We start from the raw sequence: 11,047 nt of genomic DNA on the forward strand, positions 1-11,047 counted from the left end.
CCACCACGGCTGACTGTTTATGTATCTGCTGCCAGCGGTAGCTAGTGATCACTGTCGCTCAGCGGACCTCCCGCTCAATTATTTCCCTGACCTGTGCTCCTTGCTGGCTACATGACCGCCTGAGTCTGGGATGTGTACCTCACACTAATGGTATTAGGTGTGAGGTAATCTGGGATGTGTACCTCACACTAATGGTATTAGGTGTGAGGTAATCTGGGATGTGTTCCTCACACTAATGGTATTAGGTGTGAGGTAATCTGGGATGTGTACCTCACACTAATGGTATTAGGTGTGAGGTAATCTGGGATGTGTACCTCATGTGTACCTAATGGAGCCTCACTTGATGTGTGAAGCTCACATATTTGTAGTTAGAGTTTTGTCATTAATTTAACAATTTATTGTAGTTTTTACAGTGATTTTTTTGTAGACTACATCTTTTCTATATTTTTCTGCTATATTCATATTGGACTTGCTCGTGTTCCTTCTTTATTCTGGCTCTGCATATTCCTCATCTGTGTACCTGCTTCTTGAAAAGTTTCTCTCGTATTTACATTTCTTCTGCTGTTACACACTCAAACCTTTGCGAACGAACAATTAAGCAATTAGCGTCGTTAACTCTTAAAAAAATCGCTCTTTCCACCGTGTTGTCTCTCAGCTCATTGTTATATTTTTCCTCCAACAAGATTTGTCTCATCATTGGCTGTTTAATTTATGGTTTGCCAAATTCTTTCACTATTTGTGTATATTTATTTTTTGTTAATGTCTCCTCGAACTCTGCTCTGTATTCATATTTTCATCTATAATTTTTGTATTACGTTTTGCTCTGTGTTTTTGTTAATTATTAATCAAATTCTTGATTCTTGTGTGTGTGTTGTCTTTTATCAGCTCTGTCGCTATTTGCCAAAACTGCTTGCCATCACTCAGACCCAAAACTCACCAAATATCACCGGATAATGACGCCTCCGCCGAGGTCTCCCCCGCCCACCTAGAGTACCAGATGTTGTTGTTTTAGATTAAGATACTCGGAACAAAAGTACCATGTAGCACGGACTATAGTGAGCCCGTAAGAGTACCGGAGTTGTACCCCATTTTTCAATGACCCCATCGCCTCACCCCCATGCTTCTTCGACTCTTTCACATGTGTATTTAACCAAACATTTTACCTCATGCGAATGCACGACAGGTATAAGAGAAGCGTCAACAATGCATGTGTAGGTCGTGCAATACGTACATGCTCTTCTTGGCAGCTCTTGCGCCATGAACTTGAACGAATCCGCCAAATTGTTGTGAACAACGATTACAGCAATACAAAATTCGACGAAATCGTCAGTAAGAAGCAAGGCCGCCATCTGACTGAGGATAATCAGGCCCCAGGGGTGGAAAATAGGCCCCCAAGAGAAGACATTATAGTGTATTAGAAAAATACCTTTACTCAGGCATACGAGAAGGTGATACGAGATATAATTGACAGGAATTGTCAACCTTGCAGTGATAACACAAGGATTCGTCTTGCCATTTATTATAACAACCCATGTTCATCTTCCCTCGTTACTCAGGCATATCATCTCTGTCTCGTCTGACAAACTGAGGTGACGTAATGTAGTGTATCAATACAAATGTAGCTCTAGAGACTCTGCGCCTCGAAATATATGCTACATTAGACATACGGCGAATACATTGAGTAGACGTCTTTCACTTCATTTGCAAGAGGGAGATATTTAGGAACACCATTCTCAACACCACAACCATCCTGAATCGCCAAGACAGAGTGAAAGATACGACAATAATCACACACACCGACGATCGTAGGAGGCTTCGAACGCTTGAGGCTGTGTTCATTCGGGAGCTGACACCAGTAATCATCATCCAGATGAATTCGACTTCGATAATAAAGCTGTTTATGGTCCTCCATTGATGCAGAGGGAAGATGGAAGACCTGGCGGACAGCAAGAAGCCAGCGTCAGGAAACAATCTCACCCGATCCTTCGACGCTCCCTACGATTAAGGAGGTTATGTGAATCGTAGTGTGAGGTGTACCCACACTTATAAATGTCTGGATTTCTCCTTATAAGCTTATGGGCTATTCATGCTCGTGCTACCTCTTGGGTGGCTTAATCTTCATCAATTAATCAATCCTTATAAGCTCAGTATAGCTGTGTCAGTTCTACACAGTGTACTCCTGAAGATGTCACATGACTGGGGAAACGTCGAACAATAAAATGGAAAGATTAAGTAATCTAGTGTTTCTTCATCCTCCAAGTGGTTGAAGATATTTGCATAGAATGGAAAATAACCAAAATAAATTTATTAATAGTCACAATGATGTTGTGTTTAATGACATAATGACATACAATATTATATATTATATGTCAGTGTGGGTGTGCAAGTGTGGGGACCCATAGCCTCGGAGAAGAAAATAAAGAGTATTCAGAGATGACCTTGTAGATTCTCACTGAACACTAATATTTTCTTTTCCTACCACCCCCATTCTTTTGTATATATATATATATATATATATATATATATATATATATATATATATATATATATATATATATATATATATATATATATATATATATATATATATATATACATATATATATATATATGTATATATATATATATATATATATATATATATATATATATACATATATATATATATATGTATATATATATATATATATATATATATATATATATGTCGTACCTAGTAGCCAGAACTCACTTCTCAGCCTACTATTCAAGGCCCGATTTGCCTAATAAGCCAAGTTTTCCTGAATTAATATATTTACTATAATTTTTTTCTTATGAAATGATAAAGCAACCCTTTTCTCTATGTATGAGGTCAATTTTTTTTTATTGGAGTTAAAATTAACGTAGATATATGACCGAACCTAACCAACCCTACCTAACCTAACCTAACCTATATTTATAGGTAAGGTTAGGTTAGGTAGCCAAAAAAGCTAGGTTAGGTTAGGTTAGGTAGGTTAGGTAGACGAAAAAACATTAATTCATGAAAACTTGGCTTATTAGGCAAATCGGGCCTTGAATAGTAGGCTGAGAAGTGCGTTCTGGCTATTAGGTACGACATATATATATATATATATACATATATATATATATATATATATATATATATATATATATATATATATATATATATAAATATATATATATATATATATATATATATATATATATATATATATATATATATACATGTATATTTGTTTTATTTAAACTTTGTTACAAAAAAGGAGTTACATATATGGTACAAAGATGATTATCATAAGTTGTCGAGTTCCTCCAGCTCCTCAGATGGCGGGCAGGAACCCTGAATGCAGTGCGCATTTCCCCTCTGTATCGCCACGCTGAGGCGCTGGAAAAGGAAGCTGCTAGCTCTAGGGTCTCTTGTTGCTTCAATGAGCCTAGAACCCAGTTCCTTAAAAAAAACTGGTGTCATTCTTACCCTATTCATCCCCAGCAAAGACTCAGTTGTCACCAGAGACGCCGATACAGCACAAGCCCTGAGAGTCAAACACCCACCCAGAGCTGCACGTGACCACAGTGTTCCATCAGTTGGTGTCACCAGAGCAGAACCCTTGTGTGTGGCTGAATCCGTGGTGCATAAAGCAGCTTTATCCTTTCCACCAGGATCAGCAGGCGGGTTCACAGGACTAAGACCCAACCACATCAAACAAATGCGCAACCCTGCACTGGGAGACATTGCATAGGGCCTCCTGGTGGAACAAACTAGATTCTCCAACACATGTCTAGCTGGCAACATACCAAAGACGATACGCCCTCTCATTTTTGACGCTTCACTTTGTGCCCTGAGGAAAAAAGGATGGAGGAATCAGACCGATAGCTGTGGGCAATTCACTCCGGTGCCTCGTCACTAAGGCTGCTGCCAGAACAGTTAGCCAGGCAGCAGCCGACATGTTGAAGCTAAAACAGCTTGGGTTTGGCATTCCCAAAGGGCAGTGGCTCATGCACCTAGAGCCTACATTGCCAACATTACAAAAGAAAACCCCTGATAAAATTGGATTTAAAAAATGCTTTCAATCTGGTAAGTAAGGATGTAGTACTCAGTGCGGTACATCGCTATTTTCCTTCCCTCTACCCGTTTGGACACTCTTGTTACAGCAAGGACCTAACTCAGTTATTCGAGGAACATGAAATAAAATCACAAGAAGGTGTCCAACAGGGTGACCCCCCCCCCCCCTTGCTCCATGTCTTTTCTGCCTAGTCATTAAGGAAGTCACTGATAACCTGTCCACTGAGCTCAATATTTGGTTTTTGGACGATAGTGCTCTAGCTGGCTCCCCCCAGATTCCCTCTTGGAGGACATAGTAATAGTTCCGGAGCAAGTCTAAGCCTCACCCTGAACTCTTCCAAGTGCGAAATAACCTCCACCAACCAGCTCATAATAGAACAAAATTAAGGGTGTTTTGCCGGATATCCATATAACCAACCTTGAGGACAGCACACTCCTAGGAGCTCCTCTTGGAGGGAACGCCATCAACGAGGTCCTTTGTAAGAAAATCGCTGACCTGATAAAGATGGATGAGAGGATTGAAGACATTGATGCTCATGATGCACTTTACCTCATGACCTGATGCTTGTCCCTCCCCAGGCTGACTACATTCTTAGATATTCACCATCTTTCAATAATATTCAATTAGAAAAATACGACAGCCTGATGAAATCAATGTTAGAAAAACCCCTCAACCTTTCTCTCAGCGACTCATAATGGAAACAGGCCTCCCTTCCTGTCAGACTCGGGGGCCTCGGCGTTCGCACAGCAACACAGATTGCTGTACCAGCGTTTCTGTCCTCTTTAGTGGCGTCTGACAACTTGGTGAAGGAAATCCTACCTGAGTACCCAGGTCAACAGGCAGGGGTACATGATCCCAGCTTTACGGTCTGCACCACCAAATGGGTCTCTCTCGCAGGACCATCACTCCAACCACCACCTTCTGAAGCTTACAAGCTTTTCCACTTCCACCATAATCTCTTTACTTTCGTTATCAATTCTTCTCCTCTTTCCGCCTTCTTCTTTCTTCTCTTCCCCTACCCCCATTATATCTCTATTTTGTTCAACTCATCCTCTAAATATACCCATATCTCCTCCAACTCTTTTTTCCTCTTCCATCTGCCCATTCCATCTCCTCCCGTCCTCTCTTTCCATCTCCCCTCCCTCTCACCTGCGCCTTCACCTCTCTTTCACAATGTCAGTACAAGGTAAAGATATCCCGATAAATCAATGAATATACGCGCCATGTGAAGGCATCCGTGCAGTTCGGATTATTCCGATGAAGAATCTGGTTTTTAATCCTATGCGAACGTGCGACTCTGAAATATAAAAATATGACTCAAGTCGAAGTTCCAATTATATTTGAAGGAAGAAACGAGAAAATTTTATTTTGGTGGAATACGACTGATAAGTTTTCCATTGGTGTTAAGGAAGGAAAAGGGGACAAAAAGAGATAGACATGCAGGAAGACAGAGAAAGAAAGTAGAAATTGAGCTAATTAAAAAAAATCTGCACATATAAACTGACATATAGACAGAATGTCAACAATAAGTCGTTCGCACTATAACTGGTGGTTATATATTATGAGATCCCTTACAACATATGGTTACCACATATTACCAGACACCACATAACATATGGCTTCCATACATCAACGTATGATTTAATGCAATACCTTGCTACATATGGAGAAAAGAGGGGCATGGTAGAGAAAGAAAATTAATACAGGGAGAAAAGGGGCAAAGAAGTTTAGAAGACGGGTAAGGGAAGGGAAAGAAGAGGAACAATGTAGGGTAATAAGAAGAGGGGGTAAGGTAGGGTGAGGAGAGGAACAATGTAGAGAAGAATGGGAAACAGAGAGGCAATGCAGTTACGGAACAGAAGTTATGGAGAACAGAGAGTGAAAAAAGCTTGACGAAAGGGTGGAGACGGAGAAGGAAAGAGGGAAGCATTTAGGAAGAGGTAACATGTATGGGAAGATGGAGGAGGAGGAGGAGGAGGATGGAGGTAGAGGAAGAAGGAAGGTGAGGTATTGTGTGGAGATGCCACTAGTGTCATCCAGCACAGGCTGAGCGCCTCCTCTTGTCGATATGTCTTCAGCCAATCCCCTCCTACCCCGACGGCCTTCACACACACACACACACACACACACACACACACACACACACACACACACACACACACACACACACACACACACACACACACACACACACACACACACACACACACACACACACACACACACACACACACATGGGGCCTCGTAGCCTGGTGGATAGCGCGCAGGACTCGTAATTCTGTGGCGCGGTTTCGATTCCCGCACGAGGCAGAAACAAATGGGCAAAGTTTCTTTCACCCTAAGTGCCCCTGTTACCTAGCAGTAAATAGGTACCTGGGACTTAGTCAGCTGTCACGGGCTGCTTCCTGGGGTGTGTGTGTGTGTGTGTGGTGTGGGGGAAAAAAAAAGTAGTTAGTAAACAGTTGATTGACAGTTGAGAGGCGGGCCGAAAGAGCAAAGCTCAACCCCCGCAAAACACAACTAGTAAACACACACACACACACACACACACACACACACACACACACACACACACACACTCCTCGTAGAGGGAAGAAAAGCCCTGGTTAAGACTGAAGGGTGATCTGGCTCCCACGTGGCAGGAGAAATTACCATTGACCTTGGCGATGATAATCACGTTGAATATAAATTAATCCCCAGGCTAGCTGACACCCGGGACTGACACGACAGTGTTTGATTCCACAACTTGCTTTCTGAAATTTTGAGTGAATTTGAACAGTGTGCAGCCATCAGAGTCATGACCATGGTTGTAGTACCACAGGTAGGATACGAGAGTACCACAGGTGGGAGACGGGAGTACCACAGGTGGGAGACGGGAGTACCACAGGTGGGAGATAGGAGCCCTGCTTCCATAAATGGAGGTTCTCTGATACTATAGATAGAGGCACCCCTGTTATAATAAACAGTGGCACCGTGTTATTATAAAGAGAGGCACTCTGTTATCACAAATAGGTTTGCATCTTATCCAAAAGGGGTATCTACTGTTTTTAACAGAGGTACCCCTGCTGCTATCATCAACATAGATATCTTGCTATCATCAACAGAGACATCCTTATTTTATAAACCAGCCCAGTATCTCTCCAAGCTTTATCAGTATACATGCTTGCAAAGCGCTAAAGGATTGAGAAAGTATGTACGCAGGATTAGTATGCTGTTCTCGACAAACCTGGTGTGAATGACATAATCTTCAAGAGGTTAGGGAGGTATTCTTAGGTTCATACACGCAATTGTTTATAACCTCGTACAATTTTCACGTTTATCTACAAAAGAACGGAATTCTACTCTAACCCATTTCTCCACTTCTCCCATTTTCCACCCCATTCCTTTCCCACTTTCTTCCCCGGCGTTCCTTACAGGCTTTCCTAATCTTCCGACCTCCCCGCCCTCGAGAACTTTCTTCCCTGTCTCAGAGCTCCTGCAATAACAACAGCGTTAAACTCCCTGGTCTCTTAAATCCCGCGTAGGTGAGTTTCATTTCCAACTTCGTCCTGGGGAAAACAGGCGATGAATGCCTAGCAGCTTCAGTTTGTCTAGTGAGTGCCATGGAGGGAGGAAAACAATGAGAGAGAGAGAGAGAGAGAGAGAGAGAGAGAGAGAGAGAGAGAGAGAGAGAGAGAGAGAGAGAGAGAGAGAGAGAGAGAGAGAGAGAGAGAGAGAGAGAGAGAGAGAGAGAGAGAGAGAGAGAGAGAGAGAGAGAGAGAGAGAAATAAGATTAGAAGTCAGGAAAGAGAGAGAGAGAAATAACATTAGAAGACAGGAAAAAGAGAGAGAGAAATAAGATTAGAAGTCAGGAAAGAGAGAGAGAGAAATAACATTAGAAGACAGGAAAAAGAGAGAGATAAATAACATTAGAAGACAGGAAAAAGAGAGAGAAAAATAACATTAGAAGACAGGAAAGAGAGAGAAATAAGATCAGAAGACAGGAAAGAGAAAATTGTAAATATGTGAAGACATTCAAATATATAACTTGATATAGTTAGAACAGTAAACAAATAAAGACGGATTCATGTCATAGTAAAATAAAACGTATCTTGTCTCACTGTTGACAAAATTAAGCACACGACTGCCAGTGATATTAAGCTTTAGCACATACTGTATAAGTGCACACTTGAAATTTGATATAGATTAACTTTGCATTAGCCACAATATTGCGATCTAACCTAGTCATTAAGATTAGGTTAGGTTAGGTTAAATTAAGTTAGATTAGGTTAGGTTAGATTAAGTTATGGTAGATTAGGTTATTTTATATTATGTAGGTTAGTTTAGGTTAGGATAGATTAGGCTAGGGTAGGTTACAATAGATTAGATAACGTCAGGTTAGGGTAGGTTACAATAGATTAGTAACGTCAGGTTAGGGTAGGTTACAATAGATTAGATAACGTCAGGTTAGGGTAGGTTACAATAGATTAGATAACGTCAGGTTAGAGTAGGTTACAATAGATTAGATAACGTCAGGTTAGAGTAGGTTACAATAGATTAGATTACGTTAGGTTAGGGTAGGTTACATTACATTAGGTAAGGTTAGATTGGGTTAAGTTAGATTACATTAGGCTAATTTAGGTTAGATTAGATTGAGTTCTTTGTATTGTTAAGTAAGATTTGGTTTGGTTAGATTAAGTTATATTGGTTACTCATAGAAATCACACTAACGGGATATGTATCAATGCAAAATCCATTAGTAGATTTTCTCCTTGTCATATATCACGTTAATGAGATTTCTGTGTGTATCTGTAGTTGGGGTGATAGGTGTGGGACCACTCTGACCTTCCACTAGAGTGATTGTGGATCATATGTTAACATTTGGATTGACTTCAGTAAGGGCCTCCAGACTTCCTGTGATTTCAGTACAAATCCGGTTGTGTAACTTTCACAAATCAGTGGTGGTTTAGTGGTAGAGTACGCGACTGGCAATGCCGTGGTCGCAGGTTCGCGCCCACCTCACAGCCCTAGTGAATTCTCTCAAGTTCGATTAGCTTAGGTTAACAGTACTTTCTATGGAGCGTCATATGTTGTCTATTGAGTAATTTATCATTTTGAACATAATTGTTTGTTATTTAGCTTTTGTTGGTTATTGAGTTTCAGATATTGGTTATTGAGGCTTAAATATTGGTGAGGTTAGTTGATGGTTATCTGGGGCTTAGAGGCTGATGCTGAAGTTCATGTTGGTAAATGTGGTTTATATATGTTGTTGCATACTCAGTGTTGCTCACTGAGGCTCAGGTGAGGTTCTTATGTTTAGATGTTGCTCACTGAGGTTCAGATGCTGGCCATTAAGGTTCAGAAGAGGGGTTCCTATGTTCAGAGGTTGATCATTGAGGTTCACTGGTTGGCCATTGAGGTTCAGGAATTGGTTCTTACGGTTCAGATGTTGGTCACTGATGATCAAGTGCTGAATTGAGGTTCAGGTGAGTGTTAATTTTAAGGTGTATAGTTATCAATGTCAAACAACCTTTAAATTATGAAGTTACTGACATTCAAATACTATTTACCAAAATAAACGTAATTATTGCAGTTTATTATTATTCCACAATTATTTTCTTTTTCTTTCGGTGTAATCATGAGTAGTGACGTCAAACTCGCTAACCGCGTCATAAACAGGTTAAAGTGGCTTGTCAGTGGATTGAGCAACAGCATTCACAAAGTGCAGCGACACGCCGCTAAAAATATGAACATTAGAAGGTAAAAATAAACTGCGGGAATTATGTCGCTAAATTTAGAGTGGCTCACGAGTGGGCAGCAGCGCTGCCTTGATCACCGGCGAATGTAAATGACCACAAAAAAGTTGGTAAAATGTGGCGGAGAGCAATTTAACTATTTACAAATCTAGTGGGCGGCAGTTCAGTACCCCAGGACGCTGCTAGTCTCGACACGAGGCTGGCCATTGTCTGGGTAGAGTAACTGGTGCCAGATCCACAACGAAATTTTGTCAAAATTGTTAATTACATTAAAAAATAACATATGGTCTATAGCAAATTACCGTCTGTACCGAGATCATCTCCTGGAACTCTTAATTACTCTTGGAGCTTTGCAATATAAACTCTCGGGACAGATAAGGTGAAGGTAGCAGAGAAAGTTGTCATTTTGCCACGGGCGTTTGAACACGTGCGCCGGGCTTAAGATAAGGAAAAGAGTGAAGCAGAAGAAAAACATTTAAATCATTAAAAAAAGGGAAATAGAATTACACTTCAGATGTGTGCCACCAGAAAACCAATCACAACACAACTACAACATCACAAGACCAGTAGCAGCACAAACGTATCAGCACCAACAACACCACAACCCAACATCAGCATCAGTACCACCTCCACTACCACAACAACATCACCACAACACAACATCAGCATCAGTACCACCTCCACTACCACAGCAGCATCAGCATCACCACAACATCAGCATCAGTACCACCTCCACTACCACAACAGCATCAGCATCACCACAACATCAGCATCAGTACCACCTCCACTACCACAACAGCATCAGCATCACCACAACCCAACATCAGCATCAGTACCACCTCCACTACCACAACAGCATCAGCATCACCACAACCCAACATCAGCATCAGTACCACCTCCACTACCACAACAGCACCAACATCACCACAACCCAACATCAGCATCAGTACCACCTCCACTACCACAACAGCATCAGCATCACCACAACCCAACATCAGCATCAGTACCACCTCCACTACCACAACAGCATCAGCATCACCACAACCCAACATCAGCATCAGTACCACCTCCACTACCACAACAGCATCAGCATCACCACAACCCAACATCAGCATCAGTACCACCTCCACTACCACAACAGCATCAGTATCACCACAACCCAACATCAGCATCAGTACCACCTCCACTACCACAACAGCATCAGCATCACCACAACCCAACATCAGCATCAGTACCACCTCCACTACC

At 41.4% G+C, this 11,047-nt stretch overlaps 1 protein-coding gene across 1 annotated transcript in view; it reads left to right on the forward strand.

Annotated features, from left to right (window-relative positions):
- The first annotated feature begins 6,009 nt into the window (after positions 1 to 6,009).
- Positions 6,010 to 11,047, forward strand: part of LOC123751886 (uncharacterized) — a 5,626-nt gene continuing 588 nt past the window's right edge. The window contains exons 1-2 of the mRNA XM_069322093.1: positions 6,010 to 6,066; positions 10,415 to 11,047. The exon at positions 10,415 to 11,047 is cut by the window's right edge and continues 588 nt beyond it. Coding sequence (XP_069178194.1) covers positions 6,010 to 6,066; positions 10,415 to 11,047 — 690 coding nt within the window. The remainder of the gene's footprint in view (positions 6,067 to 10,414) is intronic.

This window comes from Procambarus clarkii, chromosome 10 (assembly GCF_040958095.1).
Source record: "Procambarus clarkii isolate CNS0578487 chromosome 10, FALCON_Pclarkii_2.0, whole genome shotgun sequence".
Taxonomy (NCBI): domain Eukaryota; kingdom Metazoa; phylum Arthropoda; class Malacostraca; order Decapoda; family Cambaridae; genus Procambarus; species Procambarus clarkii.